Source organism: Leptosomus discolor, chromosome 1 (assembly GCF_034619465.1).
Source record: "Leptosomus discolor isolate bLepDis1 chromosome 1, bLepDis1.hap2, whole genome shotgun sequence".
Taxonomy (NCBI): domain Eukaryota; kingdom Metazoa; phylum Chordata; class Aves; order Leptosomiformes; family Leptosomidae; genus Leptosomus; species Leptosomus discolor.
This window is the reverse complement of record NC_141391.1, coordinates 217,010,976-217,026,500: the sequence shown is the minus strand read 5'-3', so window position 1 is coordinate 217,026,500 and position 15,525 is coordinate 217,010,976. Positions and strand designations below refer to the sequence as shown.

Sequence of the window (15,525 nt, the reverse complement as noted above, 5' to 3'; positions counted from 1 at the left end):
CTTTTGGGAACCACAATCTGAGAGATGTCAAATGAGGAGCTGCCACCACGCCGCTGCCCACAACCGCGATTACGAATCGGGTTTTATCGCAGGTTCAACTCTTCTGCCTTCCCACGCGCAAAGAGAAATGGGTTTTGGCACCGCTTTGGATGGATAGCCTGGGCATGAATAATACAGTGCTTTCAGTCAGGCTGGGAAAAATCTATATAATACAAAAAGCATGGTGTATTTCCTAGTTTTGCTCCTGGGAGGAATACAAATAAGGTCTCCTATGGGAAGCTATACTCTAAAATGTTGTTGGGTTCCATGCGATTCTGCCACTCGCTCTAAAACAACAGAAATTTCTACCAAAAGGGCAGAAAATATATTTAATTGTTCTCTTTAATACATATCCTTGACTGCAGAATTCACTCTTTCACACAAACTGAAACCTATAATAGAGACAACCTTCAGCAAGCAAGTCCCTTTTAGATGATAACTTTAAAGAGTTCTGGTGGATTCCTGTAATTTCAATTTAAACCTGCTGTTAGGAAACGTCTCCCTGAAGCAAATTTTCACTAGTGTTTTGGATGCCTGCTTGAGAGAATATTCACTACATGCCTTTCTTTGTCTTTATTAAATTTGCAAGGCTAAACACTTAACAGGAAGGGTATAAAAAACCCAAATCAACTGAACAGCCAACCTTAACTCTGCTCTTTTGAATACCTGCATTAAAACAGCATCTTCAGACCTTTGATTCCCGTACAGTTTCGCAGCCAATACTTGTCACATCCGTATCTGTGTGCACCTAAGACAGAGCCAGCACATACAAAGAGATCTGCAGCCACCTTCTGCATTTCATTTATGAATTTTTGATGGCTCAGTCGGTACCCTGATTTTGATTTTGAAAATTCAAATCCCATCCTACCTGACCCATGAAGTTTGCTTTGGATTTTGCCAAAGCTTCTGAGAACAGCGACAGATCCTGCCACTTTTGGTGAGCACCCAAAGATGGAAATTTCCAGCCACGGAAAAGATATATTTTAGAAAGCAAGAAAACCTCCTAAGCGAGTGGTTCATAACAGAGCGTCTTACAGAACTATAACAAAAGGCAACGCTCCACTCTCCTGTGATTAATTCAGCCGTGCATATACCCACGCTCAAGACAGAGATTAATATTGCATATCCACTACACAGCAAATAAAGCAAATTCAAGTGCCTCTCTTCACTGTCCAGCTGTTTCACTGCGGGAGCTCCCCCTTCCTTATACTGGTATCTCATGGTGGTGCCACACCGCTTCGTCGCCCTTTAGTCTCGATTCCCACGGGACCTGTGTGCCCTGCAAGAGGGTTCCCTCTTCAATCTCCGCTTTGTCAGCGCAGGCCAGCTGTGCTAGCTTAATCCTCGGATTAACGAAGCACCTCATTTTGCTTCCCTTTGTTAAACCAGCCAAATGTCTCTTTTTTTTTTTAAATTTTTTTTTAATTTCCAAACACAGTGCCCAGCAATGTGTCAGCTTCACAGCCCCCCTGCTCTCGTGGATACTGTACAGGATGACTCCTTGGCATGGTACCAGCGGGGATGGGGAGAGGCCGGCGTCCTGGTTCCCCACAGAAGTCTTCTGCTTCCCCCTCGTCTCCGCCAGCAACCAAGAGCAATGGTGATGTTTTTAAGGGATGAGCTGTTAATAAAATTAAACAAACTATTGAGCTAAACTGCCTGGAAACAGAGGGACTGATGACAACACACGAGGCTTCCCCTCATCCGTATTTCAGCATATACACGAGAGGACGGGAAACTCGTACGTGAGGGAGGAAAGGCCAGGGAAGAGCATGTGTGATAGATCAAGATGACCTGTGCTATGTTGAAGGCACTCTGACCGTGCCAGAGCAGGGCTGAAAACCAGCCAAGCGTCCACATCAATACTGCAGAACGAGGAAGGAGGTCTCTGAGGTACCCCTGGCAGCAGCTTTGTGTTCACTTACTGCTCCTCTCCCTTTTCTCTGCCAAGAAATTAGTGTCAATTATTTCTTCGGCAAACAACGCTGAGGAAAAAGCTCGCTGGGAGGGTGCGTGGAGCTGGAGGAGGAGGGGGGGGACACAAAGCAAACCCCTTGGGAGCTCCCCCAGGAACACATTGACCCAACGAGGACCTCCTGTCCTTTCTCACACCCTCTCGACAGCAGACCTCCGAGGGATGCTTTCCGCTGAGCATCGCATGCTTGCCGAGGAGAAGCAACGAAACGAATTTCAACCACAGCTAAGAGCAGCGGGCAGAGCTGTGGCTGGAGAGGAAATACTCTAAAAATATTCAAGTGTGAACAGGATAAAAGACACAAACACCCTAGGAAGGGGTGGCAAAACAAGGGTTACTGCTTTGTCACGGTGCTGTACCAAAACCACGTTAAACTGAACATCCATGAAAATGTTAGTGAGAACAATAACTGGGTAAAAAGCTTGCCTTGTAACAACTCAACATACTAACCACTTAAAATATGTATAGTATCTTATATATACAGTCTCAAAACACGATACACATTACAATGGAAAGATTATAATGACAGTATTTGCATCAGTTTCACTGCAGCTTTGCAGCTTCTTTTGGATCAGTAGGTTTTTCCATGTATTTGTGTCATATATCAATTTCTATAACCCATTTGTTTTCTATTCCTGCACCTGAGCCATAGAGCCAGCCTGTGACTTAAAATCTGTATATAGAAACTACCCAGGTAGACAGATTTCCCCTTGATTAATTCAAATAAATTCCCACTATGTTCTTATTTATAAAGAGAGAAAAGGTGGTTTGCTGCTTCATCTCGCACCAGAATTTGTTCAACTACCAGGAAATCATGCAAGCACCAAACCAAATAACCCAAGTGGGCTTTTCCTGCAAAGGGAAGCCCTCTGAAATGAATTGCAGCCGCAAGAACAATAAAACCCAGCCCAGCCACCTTCCTGCAGAAGACACCGTTTCACTTGTTTCAAAGATTCAGCACCTGAAGGTATTTTAAAAATTCAGCACATGAGAACGCTTTTCGCAGCACATCCAAACAGCATTGCAGTCCTGATGAAAAGCCGCTGCAAAGGATCCTCAGTGGATATAAATTCACCCTGCCAGCCTAAGGTATTCGCCTTTAAAGGACTGAAGATCTAGCCCATCCTAAAAATGACCCAGATTTGAGGTTCGCTGGGATTCGCAAAGCCTCCACAACAATTTGTGCATCTCGATTAGGGACGGGGCGCGATCGGCGCCAGCGCTCCCCGGCAGCTCCAAATCTCTGCTGCGAGGTCGCGACACTGTCAAAAAGCAGACATCGCTAATTGACAATTTTAAGCTGTAACATCACACGCCAGCTTCTCGCTTAAATTTATTTGAATATTCTGGCCTTGTTAAGTTTACATTATACGATTTATCACAGCAGACAAGGAAGAGTCTTGGAGTATACTGTGTAGCTCTAATGATGTGATTTAGTGATATACAATCTTGTTAAAGCAGGAGCTTTTATTAAATATTTGTGGAGAAGCTGAAACTCCACGCTTCCCCCTCCATCCCTGCCACGCAGTTTAGGGGCACAGACATTACCCCAAAGAAGGATGTGGGAAGAGCTGGATGTTGCTGCACAGAGACAATGCAATTTGTAGTATTAATGAGTCTGAAGCCGGGAGATTCCTCCTGGGTTCACATTCAGAACATATGTAATCCTCAAAAACCCCCCAAATCCAGCCCAAATCCTCCAAAACTTCTTTGCCTTCACAAGACAAGCAAAGGCAGAAGGAAACTTCTCGGATACGGAGGTGCGCTGTGAAGATCCAGGTGCTCACTCGATTTTACACCTCTCAGATGAGATTCCCGACAGCAACAGGATTTAGCACCAGTTGAGCTCATCACCAGGCCCATTTTCCCGTAGGATCCAAAAAAGAGATCTAGAAACCCATCCCATGTAAAGGAGCAGACCGTCATCGACTGGAAATGACTCACACCTATGGTATGCTCACATTCATAGTCCCAGCAGAGGAAAAATAAGGTCTGCAGTCTGCTGCCAATCTTCCAAAATCATCCTCTCGCCCTTTAAAAGTACTGTGAATGTAATACACAGAGCCTGAGAAACTGGAGAGGGAGATCTTTTATTCTTGAGGAAGGAAAAAGAGACAGAAAAGCTACAACTGAGAACGGGAGGGAGAGCTAAAAGGTGGAGAAAGGGAAAAGCCTTCCATAAAACATCAAGGTTTCAGAAAAGGACCATGTGGCAGGAGAAACACTAAGACAGCAAACGCAAATAAAAATAATGGAAAGCTCCAAACCCAACACTACCAAAACCACCCACCAGGCAGCAGATGGAACAACCCGAGATTTAGCTTTTGGTGCAAACTGTGGCCAGTGCCTTCTGGCTGCCCAGAGAGGTGGAACAAGGGAAGACCACCCTATGGCAAGGTAGGGCCTGAACTCTGCCATCACGGGTCTCCCTTTGCACCAAGAGAAGGACTCAATGGTCCAATGCAAACTGTCCCCAGCTCATTCCCAGTTCTGCTTTCGGGGCTTGCACAGACTATTTATTTACACAACAAGAAGTTTACAGCACGTTGATCCCTTTGGAAACAGCTGAAGGAATTCAAGCTGTGACCTGTCCTAGGAGCTCTGGACCAACCTCCTGAGTGGACTTCCCTCAAGCACCCTCTGGGGAACTGCTCATGGGGGCCTTTTTAATTCACTGCAGTGCAAAATCATGCCTCAGACCACTATTTAACTCCGTGTCGTGCTCCCAGGGCTAAGCAAAAGTTTGCATCTGGAGCAGAGATGTGCTTAATCACCCCCAAGAAAAGGAAAGGAGAGGTGACTTCATTCTCTGGAGGGTTCCCCGGTGTCATCGCTGCCGTTGGACGGATGACGTGCCCTCCCAGGGCACAGGCGAGACGTGCTGCACGCCCAAAGGGAGCTGAGGTGAGACAGCGGTTCCCAAGACACAGTCCGAACAAACACCCCAAACTGGAGGGTACTTTCATTGCTCCCATCACGCCTTCTGGAGGGACACCCTTTAGCCCATCCCTGCTCTTCTCCCTCAGCCTATTATTTTGTGTTCCTCAACAGTGACCCATTTCCGAAGCAGACCCACACGAGCACGCAGGCTCCAGTTTTGGAAATACAGTCAGAGGATCGGCATCAACTAAACCAGGGGGAGAGAAGAGATCCTAATAAGCAGCAGGGACAGGGTAACTGTCCTCACCAATGCCATTTGGGACGACTTACTGAAGGATCTGCTGTTGCACAGGCATCCTTCCAGGTTGCTCGAAATGACTCCATCCTTTCGGTGCAGAGCAAGTGAGGATGAGCACCCTCAAGTGAACAGGAGGTGCAGGGGAGAAAGCAGCACGCAGCTGGAGCACCCTGCAGTCAGGTTATCCTCATTAAAAAAAAAACAAAAACAGTGCGAGGAAAAGTCATGTGGCACATGAAGATGCTGAGAAGTGGGGGTTTTTTGCTGCTCCATTAACTTTAGCCTGAGAATTTGATCCCAAGCTCAGCGTTCAGGAGCTTGCTGGAGTCAAAAGGCGAGCGGAAAATCACCATCCTCCTCCTAAGGCAGGTTTGGTAACTCAGACCTGCACCCAGACTAATCTGCGTTGTTGCGTGATCTTCAGGCCACCACGGGGTTTCCAGGCAAATGTGTCGCCCCGTGAATTCCCAGCACGCCTTCCGCAGCTCCCCGAAGACGCGGTTTCCCTCGGGGGCACAGAGCCCTTGCCCCTTGCCCCCCCCCCGGGTGCTGCTGCAGAGCTGCACCGAAACCCAAGAATTTCTGCCGCAACTTGAGCGCGACCAGACCTGAAGCTCTTTTCACGTCGCTTTTCCTCGGTAAAGGCAAACCTGGAAAGGATACATCTTTGGGTTTTATCACCAACATATCTGATTCAGTAACGAACTGAAGGCTAACCTTTATAAAGCGATAAGGGCAGCATATTTCACACCCGCCCAGTGCCAAATAGCCTTCAGAGCTTTAAAAACTAATTATACGAATAGAGGCATGACTTTTCTTTCCTTTCTCCCCTTGCCAAGTTCTGAGCTACTATAATATGCTCAATCAGGTCCCTTTGTCTGGCCAACCACACCAGAATATTAATGGGGAGATTCTGCTAGTATCTTACCCTGCCTTTTGACATCTATTCGCAAAAGAGATAGCGGCGGGTTAAGACAACAAAATCAATCACTGTCAACGCAGATATGCATGAGGGTTTTGTTGCACAGACATTGTGTTTGGATTCTTTTTTTTTCATTAAACAAATGAGTTACAGGAAACCTGGGGAGGGAAGGAAAACTGTGCACTGATATCTCTTCCTGCCGCAGTATAAAAAACGGTGGTAAACTTTCAGGACGTATTTAATTTAGCAACATTCATAAAGAGATGCTGCCGAGTAGCTCAAGCACTGCTGTCAGCCTTGTTTTATGCCCCAAAAGAACATGGTCCCACGTTTCATCAAGCTGAAACCTTCTTTTCCAGGAAAGGATGCTTAGTGCTGTCCCCGCTAGCCGAGGAGTGGGGTCCATGCACACAGGTGGGTATCTGTATATCAACGTTTTAAATATCTTGGATGGTTAAAGTGGGAATGAAAGGAGCTCTCCCAGGCTCTCCCATCACAGCCATGACCCTCATAACCAAGGTATCTGCAGGACCCGTTTCCCTTTGGCTCCGCTGCAGTGCTCAGGCAGCAATGGCTACGGCAGAATTATTCCCAATTCATCAGCAGCGCCAAGAGGAAGAGAAAGAACCAACACCAGTGAAGAAATGTTCCTTTGTATTAGGAGAAAGTCTGAAAAAAGTCTGCTTAAATGGAAAGAAGATGACAAAAAACTTGGACAAGCAATTAATTTCATTTTGAATCTTTCAGGAGAGATCTATTCAACTGTGCACAGATTCCTGAGGAAGTTTATAAGCCATGTCGCTTACCATCAATGGCTAAAACTGGCCCAGACCAATTATTACCATTTAAATGAATGCTAAAGGAGCATTCACATGGCACTCCGAGGAGCTGCCACTTAATACATGACGCTCTGGGCAAACAGATACTGAGAAAAAATCTTTGTCCTAACGTCCAGACTAACAAAAAAAGACATGGTAGAGGAGCTTTTCCCAGTGAATTCAACGTTGATGACCTAATAGGCTTTCCATGCTGACACCTCTGATACAATCTCACAAAATACTCCAGTTATGGATAATCAAATGACAGTATTGGAATAAAATGAATATTAGGATGAAAATGTTGTCGCTGCTAGCATCAGCCTGAGCTAGCTTGGCCATCGGATTTAGCCTGGCCAGGAATTTACACTAGCAGGTGATGTTCAACCAGTAGTACCCAGCATGGCATCCAGGGGAGCTCTGGTGTAACAGGAATCACAGTAAGAGCTAGGAGGGCAACCCAGCACCTTTCTGTGCCAAGAAACAAAGGGTAAATGTGAAGGCAGAAATGAAGGCTAGGACCGAATTGATGAATCTCAAAAATCTCAGGGACTGCACAAAGACCTCAAGGGCTCTCTGCCCTCACTCTTCCCGCAGCACTGGAGATTTTTTTAAAACATTGGCAAAGCTGATTATCCCCACTGCAGTATGAGCAAACATTTCTGTGACTAGACATATTTTACACTCTTCGTCGTTCCTCTCTCTAGACTGCATCATCTTTATGTTATTGTGCTTGCATTCAGTGAATAAGTAAAATGACAATCTGGGCAAATTAGACATGCAATTTTCAACAGCTTCACTTACTCCTACAGTTTTATAGCCAAATGCCAATCAAGGAAGTGATGAATAGTGATGGGAATGTGCAGACAAGCTTTTCGACTTGCTGGCATGACAAAGAGGACCTGTTTCTTCAGGACGCGTCAACAATTCGGAGACTAAGCCATTTACAGGAGGGAAAGGCAATCTGCCTACTTACAGGCTTTCACTTGCTGGAAAAGGTAGAAACAATCTGGTTTGGATGCAGTAAGTTGCCTCCGAAAGAAGCCCCTCTGGAGGCATCAGTATTTTTCATTTCACTCTCCTTACATAGCTCCTGGGGCTGGGACAGAGGAGAAACCAGCAGGTCATGGATCAAATGGAGGACGGCTTTGGTGACAATGCTAGTTTTGGGAATTCCTGCCCAGTACACCCATTTGGCCCCTCCATTAGGTCGCAGCCTGCTGCTCTCTTCATTGCATGGGTGATCAGAGTAGCACCATCAACCAAGACAAGGATCTGCCTGAATTAAAGACAACCCTTTCCTTCCCTCCCCAATCCCAGCCCCTTTCCTGACTCGGTTCACAAACACAACTCTTCCAAGAGCCGTGTTTGAACAAAAGAGCGAGCAGAAATGAGCAACAAAGGGAGGAAAGCAGCAAGCTGGCACTGCCAGTGAAGGTCCTTATGGAACTATGGCCTCCTTCTCTTCTGTCCTTGTTGCATGTGAGAAGAAGCGCTGCTTTCTCTTTCTCTTGAAGGATAAAGAGCTTCAGGGTGGTTTATCTATAACCAACCCATCACATGACTGATCAGCAAAGCCCAGAAACATCCCTCAAACAGATCACTTCCTTAACGATGCCTCGATACCATCAACAGAACCAAATCCAGGCAACGCACAGGAAGTTCTCAGTTCGGCAAAGCTGGTGCCTGGCTTTCAAATCACGCAGCGTAATGGCACGTGGACTCAAATTTCATTGCTCCACTCGAGGAATGACAACATCTCAACCTCTTCTCACACCTGGGGACACAACAGCTATGCAAACACCGTAATTATTTTGTTTCCAGCAGGTTTTACCGTTGTTGCTAGACTCCTTGAAACCCTTTTACAACTTCATAAAATATTTTACCTTATAAAGTCTTCCTCCTCCTCTCTCTTGGGTCTCAGTTGCTTGGGCTGAGCCATGTTGCTCCAGTTGGGCAGAGATTTCAGGAGCCTGCTAATATCGTCATCTTTAGCCCAGGACGCACTGATCACCAGCTTTTCATCCGACTGCACGATGCTCCTACGGGGAAAGCAGCAACAATCACGTTAGTGTGAAGCAAATGGGACTTTTCACGCAATTCCGCACATATTCAGTAAAATCCCTATCACATACAAAGGTGCATTAAGCATTAAGGAAGGCGTCCAAAGAGGAATTCAACAAAGTGCTCATACGGAGGGCACGGCAACACGGGTGGACAGGATATAAAATTCTCTTAAACTCACAACTCTTGATGTATTTTGATAGAGTCCTTTAAGGGACAAAGGGCGATATCCTCCCCACCCTCGAAATTATTCAACTTGCAATCATTTACACAACCAGAGGAGGTCATTCTGTACTTGAAGAGAGAGAAGGTAGTTTCTCCATGGCTCATTTGTTCTCTGCAATCTCAATCGAGCTCGCCAGCCGCTGCTGATTGTGTTGTGACTGCAACGTGGAAACCTGCCCAGGAAGACCTGGGTGGAAGCCATCAGCTCACCGCACACCAGCTGGCCCAGCTTGGGGACCAGGTCTGAAGCAATGAAAGGAAATGAAGGGTCCAGGATCTTCTCTCCAGTCACCCAAAACATCTAATAACAGAGATTTCAGCTAAATCTTATCTATGTGTGAAATCGAATCAAAGATCAGAGCATATTCCAATTACGAAGGCTTTGTTTAATATTTTTGGTGGAGTAACTAATCAGAATTCCTCACTGGCAATTGCAGGAGACAAACAGGACGCTGTATTTGGAGAAGCCAATTAGCTGCCTATTTTTTGCGTCAGGATTGCTCCTGAACAACCATCAGCATGGTCCTCATCCATGTTTGCTACTTCACTAGCACACCGTGATTCGAGGGAGGAAAGTCCTCTCCCATTCTTGGGTTGTTCAGCAGAGGATCAGGGAGGTGTTTTTCTATCTCTTGGAAAAGGCAAGAGGGAGTTAGGGGTGCTGGTGTTTCCTTCTTGATCCTATCACTGATTTGCTTCTCTGGCGAGCATCTGGAAGGCTCTTCTTCTAGGAGGTCCTTGCATGGTGACCAGCTGGACTGTTTCTCCAGCCCAAGAAGAAACACGGGCCACCCGTCCACACCAATCAAAGCAAAAGCATGGTGGCGACCTCTTCAACAGGCACCAGTAGGATTTTCTTCCTGCCCTCTGTAATGGGAACACAGCAAACCCACTGAACAACCAGCAGAGTGTGACTTGAGAAAGGAAGCATCTGAAAAGATGAGGTCTCAGAGGTCCTGCTCCTATGGAGATGCTTAGCTTAAGGTTAACAACAGAATCAAGATCCCCCTGGTGTGCTGAGACTGGTCACCTTCTACTATGTGAAAACACAGAAACGGCTCTGGGAGCTGTGTTTCCCCCTCAAACACCCACCACCCCTCGCTCACAAGACACCTAGGAACAAAGCATGTTGGCTGTGTCCTACAACGCAAGGAGCTGAAGAAGTGTAAAGGCCAGACGGACCTTTTTCTGCCACTGTCCCCCAGAAAAAATGGCTTCTTCAACAGGGCAAGAAATTTTGTGCATCAAAAAGACGCAGAGATTCAACACTGGATCTGTCAACCAGTAACTGGTGTTGCTGGGTGCTGCAGTATGAACGTATCAGTGCTGGCTCAGCCCGTGTCAGCTCGATGTGGAACTTGCAGAGCCATTTACTCGGCTGCACACTGCTAGATCCAAGCTAGGACGTTGCAGGGGGCAAACAGATGCTCAGAGCTGTCACTAGCATTCAGGTGGTGACTTTGGGAAGGGTCACGCAAGATCACAATAAAGACCCCGCACGTTTCTAAGGGGTTTGTATGGGTTAACTGGTCTCGTTTTAAACTTCCTGAAAGGTATGTTTTGGTCAACAAATAGAAGTCACAATACACTGAGTATCTGGGTTTTGAAAAGGAAAACAGTGAAAAAGGCACTGAGATAGGAGTCAACACTGATCTATCTTGAAATAGAGTGGATTACTTCTTTTCCCACCAGCACGGAGGAACCTATCACTCCTATCACCTACCACCAAGAAAACAACCTCTGCTCAGCAAGTACACGTGATTTGTGAAAATGAATTTGTCACATGCACTTACAGAGAAATTTTCCTTCTCTTTACATTTCACGTTCAATCTGCCACAGACAAAAGAATGAATTTTGTTTCCAACCACAGAAGACCTCGGCATCAAAATTTCGACTTGGCCTTCTGCTGCTGTTAGGAACTTGGTGTTTTTCCACTTCCGAAAAAAAAAAGGTCTTTTTTTTTTTTTCAACCCAGCGAAAACCGAGGGGGAAAAAACAAAGCTCCACCAGAATCTCTGACATCCAAGATGGAAAAACTGAGTTTGATGATATCTGGCCATTCCTCTGCCAAGGCAAGACAACTGTTCCATTGAATATATTAGCCAGTGCTTTGTCCTCTCCAGATTTAAATGACTAAAGTAATAGTCTCCTTCCCTTGGGAGACTATTTCACAGTTGAACAAATCTAACTCTTGGATAAAAAAAAATAAAAAATAAAATTTCCTGATACTGTGCTCGTGTTTTATTTTACTCAATTTCATCCCATTACTCCCCATCATTTCTCCTTGCAGCAGCCGCAGCTCTCACCACTTTCACTATTTACTCTCTTCAATTATTTACAGCCTTATCATAGCCCTTCTGATGTCCACAAATGCAAGACATCTTTGGGAGCCTTCTGATGGAGTCATACAGAGGACAGAGCTACCTCTTTGTTTTATGATCCTTATTATCTGCTGTCCTCAAAAACCCTTTTTGGAGCAGGTGGTGGGGGAGGAGAGAGGGGAGGCTGTTTGGCTGCTCTAGCAAGTCGCAAACTGAGCTTGGTGTCCTTGCTTTTCTAGGGTCAGTGTTTTCTGAGAGCCTAACTCACACCATTCCTGTTTTTCTCACCTTTTGGCGATGTTGGTACTCAGGGGTCCATGAGCCACTAAGCCAAATTCTTGACTGAATTCAATAGGGAGCTTCAAACTAATCATGCTGGGACACTGCCCCATTATGTGGGTCCCTTGGAATTATGCCCCTATTCTTTCCCATGATTGCAACACCTCCTAATTTTTACTGACAGGTTGGTTCTACTCCAACCACCCCCTCGTTAAGGAAGATGTTAAATAGGGTGGTACATACCCCAATCTCCAGCTTTCCCCATCAACTACAGACCCCTTTTCCCTCCACCTTCTCCTTCTAGTGTCTCAGCCAGTTTTCAACCTCCGTAACTTCTATCAATGTCAACCTAATTCAGGTCCTCGGGTAAATTACCACAAGACAGGATGACACGTTTTAGTACAGCTCAAAACACTTCCTTTCAAACACCCCCCCCCCCCTTCTCCCAAACTCCTATGTAATTATTCCTGCTGCTCTAATAGGGTTACTCGCCACCACCAGTGCCATAATCAACTAATTAATTCACAGCTCAACGGGCCAAGGAAAATGCCATCTGTTTGCACCCAGCTCCCGGGAGCAGGTAGGGAACAGGGGTAACACTTGCACAGGTGATGGCACAGGAGTGAGGAGGGTTCACCCTTCTGGGTTTTATCCAGAAAACATCTGCTGGTGGTAACGGTCCCAGCTTTGCACCACTACCACGCTGAGCTGGGGGCAGAGTGATGGGGAACATCCCCGGACACAGCCGGGGCGCCGTGGCTCTTCATTAAGAAAACATCTGGGGGCCACAGGGGCTAACTGGACTCCATTGCCTGGTGCCAAATGTATTTGGAAACGATTTTTTTTTTCCTCTTCCCAGGGCCAAGGTGATGTTCCAATGCTGAGCTCTGCTCGCACTGCTAAAGAGTTTAACAGCGCGTGCCCGGTACCTAACGGCCTGAGGGAGACAGAGCCCTGCCCAAAATGAGTCAAAAAGACAACTTAAAACCCAAAAAGTTGATGCAAAAAGGGGAAGATGCCAGTAAGAACTAGCAAACTGAGTGGCAAGAACATTTCTGAGGGACTTGAGAAACCCTGTTTGACCGCAGACCCCACACCTTGGATGAATTCATCTGCTCCTCACTTCCTTATCAATAAAAAGGGGCTTAGTTTTATTTTGCCTTGCTGGAAAGCAGGAACCGTGATTTTTTTTTTTTTTTTTTCCATAACATTTGGAGAGATTTAGGCCCAGTTTTACCCCACCTAACTTTACCGATTCAGCTGAGATGGTCCAGCCAGGAGGCTGGTCACCACAAGCTGCCTTCAGAGCCGACGGAGAGAGCTGGGCGCCTCCAGAGAGTGCAGGCACATTTTAATCAAGGTGAATCACTCTTTGGAAATATCCATCTCTTTTTACAGACTGAAGAGAGTAATTTGGGTGAGTGGTGCCTTTACTCAGACTCTTCAAATAGGCTGAAAAACGCACAAGAAGATGGTTGTTCAAGGGAGGGAGGATGAAGATCCGTAAGCAGGGGGTGGACACACAGGATAGCGCTTAAACTCGGACAACAAAATAAGACCGTGCAACTTCAACGTGAGCTTAACTAAACACGGGGCCAATTTCTGTAGAAAGACATGGAAAGAGATTAGTTTTAGCCTTCAAGACAGCAAAGCTTGTCCAAGAAGGGTGTTGGCAAGAGATTCAAAAGAAATATTCATGTTAAGGGCAGCTACCTTGAACTGGTGACGTTTTTCCCCATCCTCTGATTCCTTCTGTGGCTTTTCAGTGCTTCCCAAAGCCTCATAAAAATGGTTTAACTATACTGTAGAGCTGCTTTCATAGAAATTTGCTGAAGCAGCAGCTAGACACGGGCTGGACAAGAGTTAAGAAAAGCACTGCCAACACAGCAGGAGGTTTTGTGGCTCTATCTCCCATTTTTGTTTTCATTTTAAGCCCCAACCCCTCATAAACTAGGCAGAAAACACAACTCACATTTGTAAACAGTTTGTGCCAAACTGATATTGCACTTCTTACAAACATGCAATTTGCAGAAGACATCTCACCTACCTCAGATCAAACACGCTTCCAAAATTTGTCATCAATTAAAACAAGAAAATCCATAGTTGCTACTTACATAAATGTCCCATCCTTTCATAACCAGCCCCCTTAGTTTTTTTTTTTTTTTCCCTTGCATTCACTAGAAAACGCGAGCCAAATGGAAATCAAACATGAAAAATCTCAGCTGTGCATTTCTTACCGCTGACGCCCTGACAGAGCTATCTGTTCTGCAAAGGGCTCTGACTAAAACAGGCTCGCTTTGAGGAGCCTGTATTTGAATACATTTCATCCCCGTTTGCTCATATTCCCCTTCAAGAAACACAAGCACATGGGCATGAACGAATGCCATGTGCAAATCTTGCATACACCATCTCTCTGGCTTCCCAAATTCTCACTATCTTGACATCTCAAGAGCAGACACACACCCCCTCCTTGCTCCGTCCGATGCCTTCGCCCGATTGTATTAATCCACAGCTCTAAGGAGGTTATTCGGATTTTAAGCAGCTGTAAATGATCCTTCCTCCACTAACTTTATCAACAGGAGGATTCATCCGTCTCAAAGCCCCACTGAAAACCCTGGTCCAAAGGGCCGGGCTGCGCAGAGCCGTATCGACGCGAGATCCCTGCAGAGGGCATAACGTCCCCGCGGATCGAACCGCTCGCCCCGGGAAAGCCGGGTGGCTGCTATCTTCCTCTGCATCATTTGAAATGTATATAGATTTCTATTTCAGTCAGTCATTTGCTAGCAGCAAAACTAGAACGTTTCCTGTTTTTCCTCCTGCTGTAATCAGGATATTGCCAAATTAGGGCTGTCCTAATTACTCCTCAGCAGGTGCCAAATCCAGGAATGGTATCAGCAAAGGAAGGAAGGAAGGACCTTTAAGTTCAAGCCAAAGAAATTACATCTATTGTCTGGCTCCAGTCAGTGAAGTTTCATATAATATATGACCATTTTGGACAAAGGCACACGCACAGCTACCAATTTACACGAGCGCTTAGACGAAGTTTAGCCCACACATGCGCTCGCTGCTATTGCTGGCGTTATTAATAATAATAATAACGAGCCTGTACGCAGCCGCTTGCCAGATGAAGCTTCTCCTGAATGAAATCAGGCAATAGGAAATAATTTCTTGATGCTCGTGGTCAGAAAACACAAGGGGCTTTTTCAGCTTCCCCTGCTATCGCCAGCCTCAATTAGCCATTAAAGGAGATCATGTAGAGCAGCTATTAGAGCCCACATTGCCGCAGCATCTTTAGGGTCTTGCAATGCAAGTTTTTAGCCCCACGGTGTGGGGCACGATCCTGGTCCCCCTCTCCAGGGCCAATTTACAGATGGGCAACTGGGACGTACAGAGAAGTGAGTTGTCAACGGTTACCCAGGAAATCTATGACAAAGAAAGAACCCAAAGGACTTAAACCAAATGACCCAGCATGACAACCCTGTGCCCAGTGGGACCACACTGCCTTTAGCGCAGTTGGGGAAGCAGTTAGAGATGGATCACCCAAAAATGCTAATGAACGCAGCCCTGGATAGAGCATTTGATGATCCCCTGAAAGAATAAGTTTACAGAAAGTTTTGGGAACAGTTTCACAAAACACAGGACATGTGTATTTATATGGTGTGTGGTGGTTACTAATTCCTACGTTGCCACAAGATCTGAATACCCAA

General features: G+C 46.0%; 1 protein-coding gene across 1 annotated transcript in view; it reads right to left on the bottom strand.

The window, feature by feature from the left end:
• Positions 1–15,525, bottom strand: part of EXOC4 (exocyst complex component 4) — a 405,200-nt gene that overhangs the window by 56,548 nt on the left and 333,127 nt on the right. Inside the window, exon 13 of the mRNA XM_086475059.1 lies at positions 8,816–8,971. Within this exon, the coding sequence (XP_086331185.1) occupies positions 8,816–8,971 (156 nt within the window). The remainder of the gene's footprint in view (positions 1–8,815; positions 8,972–15,525) is intronic.